This window comes from Schistocerca piceifrons, chromosome 3 (assembly GCF_021461385.2).
Source record: "Schistocerca piceifrons isolate TAMUIC-IGC-003096 chromosome 3, iqSchPice1.1, whole genome shotgun sequence".
Lineage (NCBI taxonomy): Eukaryota > Metazoa > Arthropoda > Insecta > Orthoptera > Acrididae > Schistocerca > Schistocerca piceifrons.
Genome location: NC_060140.1, coordinates 762,062,586 through 762,082,927, shown reverse-complemented (window position 1 = coordinate 762,082,927; position 20,342 = coordinate 762,062,586). Strand labels below are relative to the sequence as shown.

At 44.6% G+C, this 20,342-nt stretch overlaps 1 protein-coding gene across 1 annotated transcript in view; it reads right to left on the bottom strand.

Moving 5' to 3' along the window:
• The window catches only part of LOC124789036 (dipeptidase 1-like), a 135,028-nt gene that overhangs the window by 58,840 nt on the left and 55,846 nt on the right, over nucleotides 1-20,342 (bottom strand). The window contains exon 2 of the mRNA XM_047256325.1: nucleotides 1,208-1,364. Coding sequence (XP_047112281.1) covers nucleotides 1,208-1,364 — 157 coding nt within the window. The remainder of the gene's footprint in view (nucleotides 1-1,207; nucleotides 1,365-20,342) is intronic.

Below are 20,342 nucleotides of genomic sequence, written 5' to 3'. Positions count from 1 at the left end.
TAAATTTCTCCCATATTTCTTTTATAGTGGAGATCTTCTAATTCTTTTCACGTAAATTTTCAATCAAGTGAGTCTTCTCATTTGATATGAAAATGCGCGCACTATCTCGACATGCTTCCCGACCGACCCACATTCCCGCCTAGCGCCACATACACACTTACTGTCCATGTCCTCCAGGCCCACTAATTTTAGATTCCCGCTGGAGGTCGAACGTAAATGTGCATCTGTAATGAAGATTGTGAATTCATAGTCCATCTAGATGAATCAATTGTATGAATGCTTGGTGTCTGTTCTTTCGGAGATGTCGTATAAGTCCTAGGCACTTGTCTTTCAAAAATGGTTCAAATTGCTCTGAGCACTATGGGACTCAACGGCTGAGGTCATCAGTCCCCTAGAACTTAGAACTACGTGAACCTAACTAACCTGAGGACATCACACACATCCATGCCCGAGGCAGAATTCGAACCTGCGACCGTAGCGGTCGCGCGGTTTCAGACTGTAGTGCCTAGAACCGCTCGGCTACACAGGCCGGTACTTGCCTTTTAGTTTCTGTCCAGAGGTCCCGATGTTTTAACCTCGACTTCTTTCCCTCATTGTCTGATGAGTTTCTCTAATACAGTGTTAAACAGAAGCCGGGAGAGGTCATCCCCTTATCGAAAGCATGTACATGCTGCAAAAGCATCAGACATATCACCGAGAAACTTTACCTGTGATGCTGTGTCCGTGAGTTACTGGCATATTAGTTCTTTAAACTTCCTGTTTACCGTGAGCTATTATAAAGTGTCCAAAACGGTTCACCTGTCGACAGAGTTGTACGTCTTCTTGAGATCCACATGGGGGATGTATGTGTTGGTACTTCGACGTGTCCTTAATATGGTCTTCAAACAGCAAATCTGCTCAGCACTCGATCTGTTTTTCCTAATTCTGCTTATTGCTAACCATCATGTTGTGTTTAATAAATTAATTGATAAATTGGGACCCGCGCCTACCCAGCCCCTGGCGAGAGCCCCAATCCACCTGACCTGCGCCACAATAAAGACGAAGACGTCTTGTCTGCATGGCGTCCCGAGTGGTACTTTTAACGAAACTCGCATCTTGCTGTAGAACCCGGTATTAGTGGACCTAGTGACGCGCGACCCGCGGCCGTTGTTTCAGCGCACTGGCAGAGACGTGCGGCGGCGAGCGGTAGGCAGCCCGCGAAACTGACCTGTGCGCCGACGAGCCCGCGCCGCAGCCGGGGCAGGTCGGTGTGCGACCAGGAGCTGCTGGCCCACGGCTCGACGCGGCGCAGGTCCTCCGTCAGGTTGACGGCCGACAGCCGGCCGCGGCAGTAGAGGCGCACGTTCCACGCCAGGTCGTTGTGCCTGCACACGCGAGGAAGTAGGTACTCAGACGGGCTGAGCTGCAGCATGCGTTAATACGCTACACAAAACAGCAGGCAGCGGCAGCAGGCGGCGCTGCTGTTACAGCAACGGCCGAGAATCCCACAAACGAAATATATATATATATAAAAAACATTGCCTCAATCGTATTAATGGATAACATATAACTGAATATTTATTTCTAAATCCGCAGCAGTGGCCAGTAATTTCCGGTTAATACGCAATATGGTTCTGAGCGTAAAGCTTCATCGTCAGTTGACATCAAATAGTTATGGAAACTAACAATGAGGAGACAAGAGTCGCAACTCGTCATGGCATGGACTCAAGTAGTTCAAATGGCTCTAAGTACTATGGGACTTCTGAGATCATCAGACTTAAAACTACTTAAACCTGACTAACCTAACGACATCACACACATCCATGCCCGAGGCAGGATTCGAACCTGCGACCGCAGCGGTCGCTCGGTTCCAGACTGCAGCGCCTAGAACCGCATGGCCACTCCGGCCGGCTAAGTCCACGAATGGCTGCGTATGGCTTCCAAGTAGCCGAACATAATAATTTCCAGTCAATGACCGGTTCTGTGGTACCAGAGGACGCAGTCCATCCCATGTAAACGCAGTCCATACTATTGTTGAGGCACCACCTGCTTGCACAGTGCCCTGTTCACAACTTTAGTTTGCTGGTCTGCGCTACACTCGAGCCCTACCATCAGCTCTCGCCAACAGAAATTGACACTCATCTAACCACTGTTTTCCAGTCATGTAGGGTCCAGCAGATATGGTCACGAGCCCAGGACCACTGCTGCAGACGATGTCACTCTGTTAGCAGACACTCGCGTCGGTTGTCTGCTGCCATAGCCCATTACGCCAAATTTTACCGCAATATCTCAACGGATACGTTCGTCCTACGTCCCACGTTGATTTCAGCGGTTATTTCGAGCAGTTTTGCCTGTCTGTTAGGACTGACACTTTTACGCAAACGCCACTGCTTTCAGTCGTTAAGGCCGCCAGCCACTGCGATGCCAGTGGTGAGAGGTAATCACTGAAATTTGGTTTTCTCGGCACACTCTTCACACTGTTGATCTAGGAATACTGAATGCCCTAACGATTTACAAAATGAGTCTTCCCATTCGTCTAGCTCCAAGTGCCATTACGCCTTCAAAAACCATCATCTGAGTACAAATGACAGCTCCGCAAATACACTACACTTTGAGACGTCGTGTACGCGATACCACCGAAACCTTTATATGTGTGTACCAATATCCCATTACTTGTCACCTCGGTGTAAACGTCTGATGCTCCTGCCAGTCAGTTATGGCGTTCACACCCACGTAAAACAAACGCATAGCAGCACACGACCAGCATATACGTCGCCTGCCTGTCCGACCATCACACATTTACGTTTCCATAATGATTTAGTGGTAACTGAAGATGAAGCTTTGTTCTTCAAAACCAGTCGTATAACAAACAAAAATTAGTGGCAACTGAAGCGTATTTTTTTAAATTCCGGATGTTCGCCTGATTAAAAATTTTTGTCTGTATAAGTGTCTTATTCTATTGTGATCTCATTTTATCGCATGGTATATTGTCTATGTCGACGTAAAAGTGGAAACAAACTATAATAATGTGTTTAATTTATGGTTTCTATTCGTGTAAATTTCTGTTCTGAATTAGTGCAACGGATGATGAAAAAACTTAATTCTAACTTCGTTTGAAGAAAAAAGAGATGATGTAGCCAGAAGGATAACGTGTAAGTGAAGCGGAATGCGCTAATTTTGTAAACTTTCATCCGTTTTATACGAAATAGTGAAATGGCAAGGAAAGGGAAAGGTCTGGTAGGAAACTGGTGACTTGTAGCGCCACAGGGCACCGTGGAAATGCAGTGGTGAAGGTTGAAAACACGTATTTACCGCTTCCCACGAATGATTTCCTTAACCGTTTCTTCTTCTTCTTCTTCTTTTTGTTCACATTGTTCGTCATACTTTGCCGACTTTGGTTTGGGCATACATCAGATGACACGCCTTGAAGTTCATCGTTGAATACTTCCCTCGATTTATTTTATTACAGAAGTCAGCGGGCCCTCTGACCTTACACACAGAGCTAGCGCGCCTGCGTTTCGGCCATGCGGACAAGGTCCCCGACCGATGCAAATTTCCAGCTTATCGCCCGGTGCAGTGCAACGTCCCTCGTCCATTAACGGCCTAGTCGCAAATTATTCATTCCTGTGGGTGTTCGGACAATATTAGTTCATCAGCACTGTGGCAAACATCATGGATCTGTCACGGTAACACAGAAAAGTAGACATATACGAGTGATGTCTGTTCTGTAAACAAACACACACACACACACACACACACACACACACACACACACACACACACATACATACACATTTCATGTGGTTGTGCAAGAGTTAGGAGTGAAGAGTTAATTCTAACCTTGGATTATCGTAAGAGATATGTCAGGGTGTCGACCATTAGAAACTGCAATTGCAGTCTTGGACTTTAGGAGACGAAGAGGATTAACGAGCAGAAGAACGATTACAGGGAAAGTGTGAACGGCGTAATAACAATACCGCAGGATGTTCTACGGCAAAAGAGCTTTTTTCAAATCTGGGCGAAATGCACTTACAGTGTCAGCTGCTCTTCTGCTGCGTACTGCTGTCGGCAATTCGTTTCCGTTGATGGTAGTCAGCCGGGTGGAAATATACACCAGTCGCTCAGAACCACCAAATCTAATGACTTGTTTCCGCGTAATATTCGAATTGACTGTTTTTGTTTTCTTCATAGAAAGCGCAGCACTGGCGATTACTGATCTGGCTGTTATTGATTACAAAGTTGCTCACTGGCTGTCGTATGTTGTTTTCTTTGTATTGTTTGCTTCTCGGAATCAACAAAGTAAGAGCATATGGACGACCACACCAATTGTGTGGTTGGATTGAAGATTTCCTAGATAACAGAACGCAGCATGTCATTCTCAATCGAGAGAAGTCATCCGAAGTAAGAGTGATTTCAGGTGTGCCGCAGGGGAGTGTCTTAGGACCGTTGCTACTCGCAATATACATAAGTGACCTTGTGGATGACATTGGAAGTTCACTGAGGCTTTTTGCGGATGATGCTGTGGTATATCGAGGGGTTGTAACAATGGAAAATTGTACTGAAATGCAGGAGGATCTGCAGCGGATTGACGCATGGTGCAGGGAATGGCAATTGAATCTCAATGTAGACAAGTGTAATGTGCTGTGAATACATAGAGAGAAAGATCCCATATCAATTAACTACAATATAGCAGGTCAGCAACTGGAAGAAGTTAATTCCATAAATTATCTGGGAGTAGGCATTAGGAGTGATTTAAAACGGAATTATCATATAAAGTTGATCGTCGGTAAAGCAGATACCAGACTGAGATTCATTGGAAGAATCCTAAGGAAATGCAATCCGAAAACAAAGGAAGTAGGTTACAGTACGCTTGTTCGCCCACTACTTGAATACTGCTCAGCAGTGTGGGATCCGTACCAGACAGGGTTGATAAAAGAGATACAGAAGAACTTAGAGCAGCGCGCTTCGCTACAGGTTCATTTAATAATCGCGAAAGGGTTACGGAGATGATAGATAAACTCCATAGGAAGATTCTGCAGGAGATACGCTCAGTAGCTCGGTACGGGCTTTTGTTGAAGTTTCGAGAACATACCTTCACCCAGGAGTCAAGCAGTATAATACTTCCTCCTACGTATATCTGTAACCTCCTCCTCACTTATTGACCTTAATGACAGTGGAGCATTAAACCGCGTGTACCTAATGGAAATTTGGGAATAGCAATTGTCACCGAAGTTAATCTGTCGGTAAAGAGGGAGGAAAGGGTTGCATCTAAATGAAAGGAAAAATGCAAATGAAACTGGTGGAAATTAATTTTGAAAACGGGTAAAGTTAATAAAGAAAGTAAATGTGCGGTCGGTACGTTAACAATTAACTAACGGTAATTAGATATTCGAGATTTGGGGGAAATAACGGTCGCCAGTCCTATGGACAATTACTATAGCAACTGAAAAAGAAAGGTTATTACACATATAACTAGCACTAGAAGCGTGGCAACTGTAGGTTGACACGTGTAGTGTGAAAACTGAAAGTTTGTCAGACGTAGTAAATTTCGCTACACTCTGACTTTATTTAGCAAAAGAATTAATAAAACCGGAAAACTGAAAGTTAATTTAGTGACTGAAATTAATAGTGAGCTTTGTTCCCGAAGCGCATCGAAATTCAGTGAAATACGGTTAGTCTTGGGCTACTTCAACAATCATTTCAAAAGATACTGGAATCTACGCAATTTAGAAATAAGAGATTTAACTTTGAACTTGAATTAAATGATTCTGAACAATTAACAATAGTAAAATTTAGCACGTAACAAACTGAGCTGCAGTCACAGGTAAGCTAAAATACGGTAACAAAACTCGCACTCTTAATTTGTGCCTGTGTAATCTAAATATTGTAGCCAGCTATGAAAACCTTAACTGAACTTTGAAATTAAAGCAGTGAAATCGAATGATATTACTTTAATGCTGACGTTCGAATTTCAACGACACTCGGGTTCATTCCGCAAAAGGAAGGGACCCTGCTTGGTAATGCAATTGGGACAATGAGTAACGAAGGGTCATGCTACGTTGCTGTAATTTAGTGAGAAAAATTTAACAGTTTAAAAAGCTGAGGTCTGCCATACAGTTCTAAAACTTTACGTGCTACCAGTCTTCCTTGTTGGTTGATTGAAGGTTTGAAGTCGTCGATCGAGGAGGTAGCGACAGTCACTCATTGTCGGCCGTCGCTGTTGCAGAAGCTGGATGTTGGCGCACCTTCTTCTCGACACGGTCTCCAGCCGAAACGGGCTCTTGATGTGTGCCAGCTAACGCTTCCCGTCCGCGACACCATGTCAGAAACTAACATAGCAAGTCGAACGCAATTACATGCTGCCAAACCCCGAAAGCGCGGCAACTCGCGGGAGCGTCACACAACACACCTGTTCCACTGCCCTCCTTCACCCAGACTGTGCTCTGCCTGCGCTCCACGCGACAGAGTTAACACTACCAAAGATCCTAAACACTTTGGTTCTCCACACGACCTATCGATGTATTCGTTCGGTAGCAAAGTTTTCCCGAGGCCAGACCCAGCGTAAAAATAGAAATAATATTTACAAAACAAACCAATTATACATCGACTTAAGTGCATAAAATATATATATACAAATAGTAAAACAATTACAATATATAAAGACACAGAAACGTCATATCTTCAGGTAACATAAAAAGGAAAAAATTTTATAGTACAATGAATGGAAATAGGATATGCATTTCCGGGGTTACACGTGCCCCACATTGTCTGAGGATGTTCGTGTAACCTAAACAGACTCAGAAAATGTCCCCAAAAGAAAAAATAAACAGCGTAAATGCATATGTTCAAAATATCAAGAAATTTTAGCATTGGGCTGATTAACCATAAACCAATTTGTAGACCATAGTAATTGAGTGGAGACACTCCTAATCTTATTCCACTCTGTCATCTTACACAAAAGAAAACAGGTTGACAACATATTAAAATTCATAGAAAACATAGAAAATGGTTTAGCTATTATAAAATCATCAAAATTCCTAACAGTATCACGAAATGGAATTCTATTTACAAACTTAAGCAAATTACATGGTCACAAAAAACAGGTATATCAAAATACGCAAATTAATAATTAATTACATAGAATACACATTTTATATAAACTTTTCATAATTAATATTCTCGTCATGAGAGTCCACTTAACTCTAAAGAAGAAAATAATATACAGCAGATCGACAAAAACATAAATATTGACAACAGAATTCTTTCACATAGGCTATCCGGGAAGATAAACAACTCTGTCTTCCGTACCCGAAAGTACAAAGAATGCCGACAGCGGCACAAGAGCCGACAGCGGCACAAGGGCCGACAGCGGCTCCGCCTCGTCAGTATTGCTGCGCCCGCCTGTGCGGCACGCTTGATCTCGCTCGCCCTTGTAACGGCATTTCCAGAACGTCAGTTTCACTGAATTCTTTCGGAAAAACTCACTCCCGAGTAATCTCAAGGAGTCCATTAATAATATCACACTGGATAGCTCAACACTGTCCATCATCACACGCATGTACTAGCCTGAAACTTAAAACAGCGTCTAAGTACATCGGCAATGACTAGTAAATCACACATTTATGAAATCACAGTTAGTTACAAAATCATATTTACGTTCCTTAATGTACTGTGACTCAGCTGAAAACTTAAACTAGCAGCTTGGATTTTTCAATTGGTTACTAATCAGTTACTCTTAAATCAATTAATCAAAATTAATTACTTATTAATGACAACTTCTTTAACGACCTCTAGGTCAGTCAAAAGCATCGCAACATGGCACATCCTTAAATCTTACACTCTACATTTACATACTGTACAAATTACCCTTTCTGTGGTATTAATCAATCCTTGGTTGGTACTGTTTCAGGTCTACAATGTTCTGTATACCTAATAGCTTTCCAGAGCTTGGATACTCTAAGAATTTGTGTGAGGTATACCAACGGTTGTATATGGTCCATTATAAACAAAATTAAATTTAGGGATTTCATTGTCTATCTCGCTCGATTTCTCATGAGCTTTTACAAGTACTAAGTCTCCGATTGCAAACGTGCTTTAGCGTCGTGACGACGTATGCGAGCATCGGCTTTTAGCTTCATTACTTCTCGCAAACGATCTTTTTTCACACCAATACTAATGTCAATCCGTGGAGGGAATTTGATTATCTCTTCCACTGAACTTTTACTTCTGTCAACTAACAGGATTTCCTCTGGAGAAAATCCCGTAGACTCATGTCTCAAGGTATTCATAATTCTCTCAAATTCTGCTACATATTTGCCCTATGCCCTATGGTTTTGGCGGCAATAGGTACGGCAAAGTCGGCCTAGCTCGCGCATATACCTCACAGCGGGATTTTCAGCCGGACAGTAAGCTGAAATATGGATCACTTCGACCCCATTACTTGCCATGCCTTCATTCCACAACTTAGAAGTAAATTGTGCCCCATTGTCTGATAGAACCGCCTTGAGCTTACCAATATGAACAAAATAATCGTTCACAAGTTTGCTATAAAAAGCTTTGGCTGTAGCTTTTCTAATCGGGTATAGTTTGATGAACTTGGAAAAAGCTTCTAGCACTACTAGAATGTAGGCAAAGTTTCCTGATGATTTGGGCAAAGGTCCGTACAAGTCCATGCACAGTAATTCAAAGGTGTCGTTAGGTCTTATACTTTGCATAGGACCACGACTCGTACAGTTGGTAACCTTCACCTTTTGACATAAATCGCAAGTTTTCACTCTGTCAGTAACGCGTTTTAACATGTTGTTTCTTTGGTCCACAATGACCATACGCCAAATGGTAGTAGTCTATTATTTTCGTGACGTATTTGGTGGGCCAGCATACCCGCCAAATATTACCATCTTCATCCTTACGTATGTACAAGATATGATCGTATATATTGTAATACTTTCTTAATTTCTCTCTTTCTGGACTCCTTTCATCATATCGGGTTTTAACCATATTTAAACAACCGTCCTCGTTCTGATGACGACGTAGATTCTTACAGATGTTCACTACTAATTTACGTCCCTCAACTTCTTTAAAATAGTATAATTTGACCACCCCATCTGACTCATCTTTCAATACATCTTGATTAGACTCGGGCAACCGCGACAGCGCATCCGCTACGCAATTGTCGGTCCCTTTTACGTAACAGATGTCATAGTTGAATTGCTGTAAATACAGCGACCACCTAGTCAGTCTTTCGTGAAGTAGTTTACAATCCTTCAGATAAGTGAGCGCCTTATGGTCCGTATGAATAATCACCTTACGGTCCCATTGGTAACCCTTGAACTTCTTGATTCTCCACACGATAGCGAGACACTCCTTCTCAGAAATCGTGTAGTTTCGCTCACTTTTTGATGAAGTTCGACTCGAGAACGCTTTCGTCCGGTGTTCTTTATCCTCTCCTTTACCTCTTGGAACAGTTCTACCCCCACCCAGTAATTCGACGAATCCGTTCCCAGGTGGAAGGGTAGCGATAAATCAGGATGAAATAGTATGGTAGATCTTAACAACTCGTCTTTTAATCTCTCGAAAGCGGCCTGACATCCGTCAGTCCACACAAACAGAAAATTTTTGCGTAAGACGTTATTCAAATTTTCATCATTAAACACCTGTCCTTTTACAAATTTACGGTAAAATCCTGTGAGCCATAGAAAACTTTTTAACTGTTTCCTAGACTTGGGTGGAGGACAATTCCTTATTGCCTCTAGTTTCTCTGGGCCTTTCGTAATACCAGCAGTAGTAATTACAAGCTCTAAACATTTCAGTTCCTGCTTCACAAATTCGCATTTCTTTAGCTTTAGAGTCATTACGCCATGGCGCAATGCTCTAAAAACTTCATCTAACAGGTCACAATGGTCATGTCAAGTGGCATTGGCCAACAATAGGTCGTCAACATATCCAGTTTATCTTGAACTCAAAGACGGCCCTAGCACTTTATCTAGGGCCCTGATGAATACGGACACAGATATATTAAGTCCAAACGGCAGTACTCTATACTGATAACACCTGCCCGCAAACAAGAAGGCGGTGTATGGCCTAGATTCTTCTTCGAGTTCTATTTGCCAGTAACTAGCCGTCAGATCGAGGGTAGTCATGAACTTAACGTCATGAAAACGTTGCAAAATCTCCTCCATACTCTCTGATCTGTCTGTTTCGCGTTGAACGACCCTATTCAGCGTGCGTGCGTCAATCACAATATGCACACTACCATCCCGTTTTGCTACAATGACCAAACCGTTATTGTATGGACTCATACTTCTTTCAATCACTCCCCATTCGATCATCTTACCTATCTCCCGTTGCACTGCTTCCTTTTTGGACAGCGGTATAACATATGGTCTCACGAAGAATGGTTCGTGCGGAATTACATGCAACTTGCATTTATATCCTTCCACAAGTCCCGGTTTGTCTGAAAACACACTCTTATTCCTCATTATTACTTCATACAGGCCTCGTCTTTGTTCGTGTGTTACGTTTGACACACCGTCTACAATACTTTCCAATTCACTTTCTACACTATTGTCAATGCCGAGATTCCTCACGTTACAGTAGTTCAAATTCATACCTACGTCAATGGCATCCGGCCAGCTAACAATGTGTATAGGCTGGTATTGCCTATGCACACCATCTCCTGCCTCGTCAAAACTAACTACTATTGTTTTATCTTGTGACGTACAAGTCAAAGTTTTGCTTTCGCAATTAAACACTGCACGGTACTTTAATAACCAATCTAGCCCGATAATTACTTCCGTAGTTAAGTCTGGCACGACGACAAACTCTTCTTCAAATCGTGCCCCACATATCTCGAAGCTGACAAAAATCTGTTTTGTGACCGGTTTACTGGCCTTAGTAGTAGCACAGATAATTTTCACTCCTGTTACTGGCATAAATACGATACCAGGTATGTCTTTCAGTAACTCAAATATTTTCCCAGATACAGCACACAATTCTGCACCGGTGTCATTCAACACGTTTAGTTGTGGGTCGTGCATATTAACAGACACTACTATCTGTCTACACTTATCCTCGACTCTTTCTTTATTTTCCCACAGTAGATTCTCGTCTATATTCAGGTAATTCCAGAAAAAAACATCCGGCTTTGATCCTAAATCCGGCTTATCTGGCGGCTTTTTCAGCCTCTGTTCACATACAGTTTTAATTTGAACACGTTTGTCCTGAGGCTTAGTCTGTAGCTTCGCCTCCAATACCGAAACCTTTTCCTGTAACTCGTCAACTAGTAAGTGTTGCTTTGCTATCACTTCACTAATTGTCCCCTTCGTTGATTTCTCTTTGGCCAGATTGATCTCATCTGCCAATCTACCTGGAGGAATGTGCCCAGTATTATCTGCAATTACTTCCTCTGGATCTGCGCAACCCACACTGCTATCGTCCGACCGTATAACGTCAGCTCTAACCTCATACACGCTGTAATCTGCGTGGTTTTCTACCAATCGTGTCCGGATATCACTAAAATTCTCATAATCTTTCTCCTTAATACTTTCGCAATGTTTAAACTGGAGTTTTGCGTCGGATGGGTCGGCTACTTCTAGCACTATAACTTTCGGTAAGGTCTGCCGGTTAGGGCCAGAACTTTCCGTTACTACTTCAACATCCAACTCCTGCTGGACGAAACACCGCGAGTCTTGCTCGTGCTCCCCATTAACATCAACTATTTCTGGTAAAGTCTGCCGGTTAGGGCCAGAACTTTCTATCACTTCACAAACACTATCTTCCTGCGGGACGAGACGTGGCAAATCCTGCACGCGCTCCCCATAAACACTTCTCCCATACAGGCCCCTATAATCTCTTAGTTCGTCGTATAAGCGACCGAACTGTCTTAACAAGACCTCATCCCTCTCTGCATCCCCCCGCTCGATGACGGACGTTTTATCCGACATCTGATCTTCTCTCAACACTTGCGAATCATTCTTAAACTCAATCTCCAGTTGCGCTGTGGGTGTTACAGCTGCCACTTTATAATCGTTTTCCGGAACACTGCTTAAATTGTTCTCACTGACAGTGAATCTATTTTCTGCTGCCGTGTCCACAGCTGATCTACTACTTGTGGGCGCACTCCTTTCTCCTAACACTGGCACACTCTCCCGCCTTTGATTATTCCATACGGAATTTTCATAACGACGACACCTCGGTTTCTACTGTTATTTGTTATTGGGCCACCAAAATTTCTCCACGCCCGGTCGGCCCCCCCACCGGCGCGGCTAATGGTTTCCCTGTCTCGTCCCAGCAGATACGTTCCCCGGATGCTGCTGAGGCGGCTGATCACACCCTCTGGCGTTATTACTATTCTGTGAAGCCCGTATCACGCTATTATGATACTGGTTTCCGTCATTCCTGTTATTATTTGCACTGTACCGATTGTCATTACGGCCCGAACCACTATTGTTATTGCTGCCAAGGTTGCGGTATGCATTATTCCCACAGTTATCATTGTTGTGGTTGCTGTGGTACCCGTTGTTGTTACCACGGCCTCTACCACTGTCGCAACTATTGCGCCAATTGTCCTCGTCTTCAACTCTTTCCAGGCAATCATTGATTGTCCTGTAATTGCTTCCCACGTAGCGTTTTGTATCATCTGCAAGCTTCTTGTAGAGTTCTCTGACTATTTCGGATTCTGTGCGGCGATCACGCAAATATTCCAACTTGCAAACCCAGCCCTCACAATACTCCTTCATCGAGCCGCTCGAATTCGCATCGAAAGGCCTCGATACGACAAATTCGCGGAGGGCACTTTACGTGCCACTACCTCCCTTTCCTGTTCCAGTCGCGTATGGTTCGCGGGAAGAACGACTGTCGGAAAGCCTCTGTGGGCGCTCTAATCTCTCTAATTTTACATTCGTGATCTCCTCGGGAGGTATAAGTAGGGGGAAACAATATATTCGATACCTCATCCAGAAACGCACCCTCTCGAAACCTGGACAGCAAGCTACACCGCGATGCAGAACGCCTCTCTTGCAGAGTCTGCCACTTGAGTTTGTTAAACATCTCCGTAACGCTATCACGGTTACCAAATAACCCTGTGACGAAACGCGCCGCTCTTCTTTGGATCTTCTCTATCTCCTCCGACATCCCGATCTGGTACGGATCCCACACTGATGAGCAATACTCAAGTATAGGTCGAACGTGTGTTTTGTAAGCCACCTCCTTTGTTGATGGACTACATTTTCTAAGGACTCTCCCAATGAATCTCAACTTGGCACCCGCCTTACCAACAATTAATTTTATATGATCATTCCACTTCAGATCGTTCCGTACGCATATTCCCAGATATTTTACAGAAGTAACTGCTACCATTGTTTGTTCCGCTATCGTATAATCATACAATAAAGGATCCTTCTTTCTATGTATTCACAATACATTACATTTGTCTATGTTAAGGGTCAGTTGCCACTCCCTGCACCAAGTGCCTATCCGCTGCAGATCTTCCTGCATTTCGCTACAATTTTCTAATGCTGCAACTTTTCTGTATACTACAGCATCATCCGCGAAATGCCGCATGGAACTTCCGACACTGTCTACTAGGTCATTTATATATATTGTGAAAAGCAATGGTCCCATAGCACTCCCCTGTTGCACGCCAGAGGTTACTTTAACGTCTGTAGACGTCTCTCAATTGAGAACAACATGCTGTGTTCTGTTTGCTAAAAATTCTTCAATCCAGCCACACAGCTGGTCTGATATTCCGTAGGCTCTTACTTTGTTTATCAGGCGACAGGGTGGAACCGTATCGAACGCCTTCCGGAAGTCAGGGAAAATAGCATCTACCTGGAAGCCTGTATCTAATATTTTCTGGGTCTCATGAACAAATAAAGCGAGTTGCGTCTCACACGATCGCTGTTTCCGGATTCCATGTTGATTGCTACATAGTAGATTCTGGGTTTCCAAAAACGACATGATACTCGAGCAAAAAACATTTTCTAAAATTCTACAACAGATCGACGTCAGAGATATAGGTCTATAATTTTTCGCATCTGCTCGACGACCCTTCTTGAAGACTGGGACTACCTGTGCTCTTTTCCAATCATTTGGAACCTTCCGTTCCTCTAGAGACTTGCGGTACACGGCTGTTAGAGGGGGGGGGGGGGGGGGGGGAGGGACAAGTTCTTTCGCGTACTCTGTGTAGAATCGAATTGGTATCCCGTCAGGTCCAGTGGACTTTCGTCTGTTGAGTGTTTCCAGTTGCTTTTCAATTCCTTGGACACTTATTTCGATGTCAGCCATTTTTTCGTTTGTGCGAGGATTTAGAGAAGGAACGGCAGCTTTGAGAAAAGGTGTTTAGTATTTCAGCTTTACGCGTGTCATCCTCTGTTTCAATGCCATCATCATCCCGGAGTGTCTGGATATGCTGTTTCGAGGCACTTACTGATTTAACGTAAGACCAGAACTTCCTAGGATTTTCTGTCAAGTCGGTACATAGAATTTTACTTTCGAATTCACTGAACGCTTCACGCATAGCCCTCCTTACGCTAACTTTGACATCGTTTAGCTTCTGTTTGTCTGAGAGGTTTTGGCTGCGTTTAAACTTGGAGTGAAGCTCTCTTTGCTTTCGCAGTAATTTCCTAACTTTGTTGTTGTACCACGGTGGATTTTTCCCGTCCCTCACAGTCTTACTTGGCACGTAACTATCTAAAACGCATTTTACGATTGCGTTCAACTTTTTCCATAAACACTCAACATTGTCAGTGTCGGAACAGAAATTTTCGTTTTGATCTGTTAGGTAGTCTGAAATCTGCCTTCTATTACTCTTGCTAAACAGATAAATCTTCCTCCCTTTTTTTATATTCCTATAAACTTCCATATTCAGGGATGCTGCAACGGCCTTATGATCACTGATTCCCTGTTCTCCACATACAGAGTCGAAAAGTCCGGATCTGTTTGTTATCAGTAGATCCAAGATGTTATCTCAACAAGTCGGTTCTCTTTTTAATTGCTCGATGTAATTTTCGGATAGTGCACTTAGTATAACGTCACTCGATGCTCTGTCCCTACCAGCCGTCCTAAACATCTGAGTGTCCCAGTCTATATCTGGTAAATTGAAATCTCCACCTAAGACTATAACATGCTGAGAAAATTTATGTGAAATGTATTCCAAATTTTCTCTCAGTTGTTCTGCCACTAATGCTGCTGAGTCGGGAGGTCGGTAAAAGGAGCCAATTATTAACCTAGCTCGGTTGTTCAGTGTAACCTCCACCGATAATAATTCACAGGAACTATCCACTTCTACTTCACTACAGGATAAACTACTACTAACAGCGACGAACACTCCACCACTGGTTGCATGCAATCTATCCTTTCTAAACACCGTCTGTACCTTTGTAAAAATTTCGGCAGAATTTATCTCTGGCTTCAGCCAGCTTTCTGTACTTATAACGATTTCAGCTTCGGTGCTTTCTATCAGCGCTTGAAGCTCCGGTACTTTACCAACGCAGCTTCGACAGTTTACAATTACAATACCGATTGCTGCTTGGTCCCCGCATGTCCTGACTTTGCCCCGCACCCGTTGAGGCTGTTGCCCTTTCTGTACTTGCCAAAGGCCATCTAACCTAAAAAACCGCCCAGCCCACACCACGTAATCCCTGCTACCCGTGTAGCCGCTTTCTGCGTGTAGTGGACTCCTGACCTACCCAGCGGAACCCGAAACCCCACCACCCTATGGCGCAAGTCGAGGAATCTGCAGCCCACACGATCGCAGAACCGTCTCAGCCTCTGATTCAGACCCTCCACTCGGTTCTGTACCAAAGGTCCACAGTCAGTCCTGTCGACGATGCTGCAGATGGTGAGCTCTGCTTTCGTCCCGCTAGCGAGAGTGGCAGTCTTCACCAAATCAGATAGCCGCCGGAAGCCAGAGAGGATTTCCTCCGATCCATAGCGACACACATCATTGGTGCCGACATCAGCGACCACCTGCAGATGGGTGCACCCTGTACCCTTCATGGCATCCGGAAGGACTCTATCCACATCTGGAATGACTCCCACCGGTATGCACACGGAGTGCACATTGATTTTCTTCCCCTCTCTTGATGCCAAATCCCTAAGGGGCCCCATTACGCGCCTGACGTTGGAGCTCCCAACTACCAGTAAGCCCACCCTCTGCGACCGCCCGGATCTTGCAGACTGAGGTGCAACCTCTGGAACAGGACAAGCAGCCATGTCAGGCCGAAGATCAGTATCAGCCTGAGACAGAGCCTGAAACCGGTTCGTCAGACAAACTGGAGAGGCCTTCCGTTCAGCCCTCCGGAATCTTTCGCCCCCTGCCAAACCTTGAGATGACCTCCCACTTTACCACAGGTGAGGGATCAGCCTCAATGCGGGCAGTATCCCGGGCAACCACAGTCGTAGTCCAATCGGGGGATGCGTGGGACGAGATGGCCGTCCCCGACAAACCCCCATCCGGACCCCCACAGTGATGCCCATTGGCAACAGCCTCAAGCTGTGTGACCGAAGCCAACACTGCCTGAAGCTGGGAGCGAAGGGATGCCAACTCAGCCTGCATCCGAACACAGCAGTTGCAGTCCCTATCCATGCTAAAAACTGTTGTGCAAAGAACGTCTGAACTAATCTACAGAGAGCGCAAACAAATCGACACAATTTAAACGGTTATTAAAAGACAAGATTGCCTAGTAAATGCAGTAATGCTGCTACTTGCGCACTGCTGACACACTGCTCGGCGGCGGAAGGAGACTACGCAATTTTACACTATTCAGGTACTAAAACGCGATGCTACAACTCTCAAATACTATAATGCGCCCAAAATTTGTGAATTAGACAGTGAAAGTACCAAAAACACGAAAAGAAATTAAGAATTAAATTATGTAACAAATGAGTGAGCTAGGAGTATACGACTTGCTGCTGCAGCTGCTTATCCAACGGCGGCAGGGAGCACACTTACATTGTCGTAAGTGGTTGAAGATGTTGATAAATAATCGTCGAGATTGTTGATGTCTATTGGGATATCTTGCCGGATACACCGTACAAGAACAAACTGCATTCTTTGTACACTCTCAACACACCACGAACATGTCGGCTTTTTCTGCGTTGATAAATCCCATCGTCCACTTACGCTCTTCTGCTTGGTCAAACATGAACTGCTCATCAACTCGCAATGCACTCAAGGAATACACAAGCACACTGTACGCAAACACGACGACATCGTACATAGAAACTACGCAGGGTGACCGGCACAATTCCCGAAGGGGTCAGGGATTTTTCTCTGCCTCGTGATGACTGGGTGTTGTGTGCTGTCTTTGGTTAGTTAGGTTTAAGTAGTTCTAAGTTATAGGGGACCGATGACCATAGATGTTAAGTCCCATAGTGCTCAGAGCCATTTGAACCATTTTTCAGCGGCACAAACAAGTGTCGGTGTTGGAGCTTTTCAGAATGCGATATCTCGTAAATGATTCGCACTAGAATCCTGCAGCATACACCACTGACATAAATTACCCTACGTTTACTTTGTTAATGTCAATAGGTACCGTTTCATTTAAAAACGTACATGTTTGCAATAAACATTGTGAGAATCTTTTATTGACTAACAATACGAGCCCGAGAGTACCAGCCCATTCTGTGAAATCTGCACATCGATAGCACTTCACACAATTTTTATGATGCAAGTTTTAGGTGATTCACCCCGTATACAGAAAGAGTGCAATTACACATGTCACACATACATAACCTTTCCGACCGAGCTATTCGGTAGGTTACCCACAGGTTGTAAAGCGCACGCCGGAACTGGTACGCCCCTCCCGTTTATCCGAATTAGGGTTCTCCATCTGCCACAATTTCATCGCGTCTGATAACTACCTGATTACAACCACCACTCGTTAATGAGCCGAATTCAGAAAAGCCCATTCCACTCTTGGAGGCGATGCTCTACAGCCAGCACCCGCGCCTCACCTAGTGCATACGCAAGTCCATTCGGCGATTAGCATGAGCACCTCACGGCTGTTTTTGAAGCGCCGATGTACAGTATGGTCGTGTGGTTAGAAACAGCAGGCAGCAAAACAGTTGTCTTAGGTTCCTCACTAACCACACCCTTGGATATAACGACATATTCGGAAATAAACATCCAAATATTTGCGACAAACGAAGAATTACAAATGCCATTGCTACTTGTTCCCCCGCAGCGATTTAAGCTGTAATCCTAGGTTCATTCCTAATCACACCCACAGAAATCGCTATATTGTGGTGTGCGTACTGTAAAACCTTCGGTACACATGCCATCAGATTATCTGACTTTTCGCTGTAACGAAGTAGGCGAGTGTCAGCAATATGTCTCGTGGCGTGTTTATCTTCTGCCGTTAGGTCAGATGATAGAAATGCCACTTGCACACTTAGAGCAGCAGATTGACGGTGACGAACTTTAAACAGAACTTGATTAATTTTCACACATATTTATTACATTATTAAAAAGCATGGACATTAAGTAACTTGATTCTGGGTGCTGTTTACAATTGAAAATCTGAAGTTCCTTTGGTCTTGCTACGTTAACTTTATTCTCACATATCTCTGATACTTGACAAAGTGTCTATACATTTATCTTTATGCCTATGTACAGGAATACGATACTCTTATTAGGCGCAGACTGAAACTTGACTACAGAATAATGCAGACAAATGCAGACTGGTGCAGACAAATCCAGACTGACTAATCGGAGGTCTGTACACTCGTTATAATACCTCGCGCGTTAAGGTATTACTGTGCGAGTGTGATCCGTGAGGAGAAAAGGTTCTACATTAGCAGCAATCTCATTGGCTGCGTTACATATCAATACGCGGATCGGTGGAAGCAGAATTTGGTCTGTCTCTAACGTAGCGCCATCTCGTAGTGCGGAGATGGACGAGCGCTGCGCCTGCGCTGTTGTGCTTAGAAGGGCGCGCTATAGTGGGAAAGTTGTGTATGCGCTGACAAAGCGGAACTACGTACACAACACATACGTATATTAGGAAAAAATATCTGTGGCAAGTAAGAATACAGGTGACATTGCTGAGTCACCCCAGCACGACTCACGACCCGTCCTCAAAGCTTCAGTTCTGCCAGTACCTCGTCTCTTACCTTCCAAACTTCACAGGAGCTCTTCTGCGAACCTTTCAGAATTAGCACTCCTGGAGGAAAGGAGACATGGCTTAGCCACAGCTTGGAGGATGTTTCCAGAATGAGATTTTGTGAATGGTAGGAGGCGAGGTACCGGCAGAATTGAAGCTGTGAGGACGGGGGCGTGAGTTGTGCTTGGGTAGCTGAGGTGGCAGTCTGCATTCGGCAGGACAGCAGTGCGGACCGCGCTCGGCCGTCCACGCCGCTGCGCGTGCGGAGTGTTTGTTTACTTCCCCGTCATCGCGCTTCTCAAAAATGGCTCTGAGCACTATGCGGCTTAACTTCTGAGGTCATCAGTCAGCCTGGAACTTAGAACTAATAAAACCTAACTAACGTAAGGATACCGCACACATCCATCCCTGAGGCAAGATACGAACCTGCGACCTGAGCGGTCGCTCGGCTCCAGACTGTATCGCCTAGAACCGTACGGCCACTCCGGTCGGTACCGCGCTTCTCACTCGAACAAGCTATAATGGCCAACTCTTACAGGAAGAATACTCTTGAATTCACATTTCCAAATGAATACGCACGAACCAAAGCACTTGCTTCCGAACGCTTCCTACGAGAAGACGTGGAGATCCCCCGTGACGATCTCATCGGCATACACCTATCGATCATTAGCAACGTCGTTTGTGTTAACATGACTTACGGCGCTGCCTGCAACGAGATTATTCAACGGACGCGACATGGACTAAAATTTCGACACTCCGACGGTAACGTCGGGCCTGTGGATGTCGACCATGCAGGATTTGACCGTCGAACGGTTCGTGTATTCGAACAGCCTTTCGAGGTGAATGAATATGAAGCCATCGTGGCGCTAAGCCCGTACGGAAAAGTCCAGAGCCACGAAGCCGAGACATGGGCACAGTTTACGACTTAATGGTATGAGGCAAGTCAGAATAGATCTCAAACGGCACGTCCTGTCGTTCATTTCTATCGGCGGCTTCCATGCTGTGGTCATTTACGACGGACAACCTCGAACATGTTCCGGCTGTGTCAAAGGCCACGTCCGTAATGAATGCCTGCAACTCCGCATCACACAGCTACGACACGACGATACGAACACCAACCGAATCACAACTGCCCTTCCAGTCACTTATGCAGCACGCTGCACATCCAGCCATCACAAGACGTAGTTCATGAGCGTCTCTCTGGACCGATACACCCGGAGGTTTCCCAGCACCTTGCCATCGGCCATGCCGCCCGCGAAC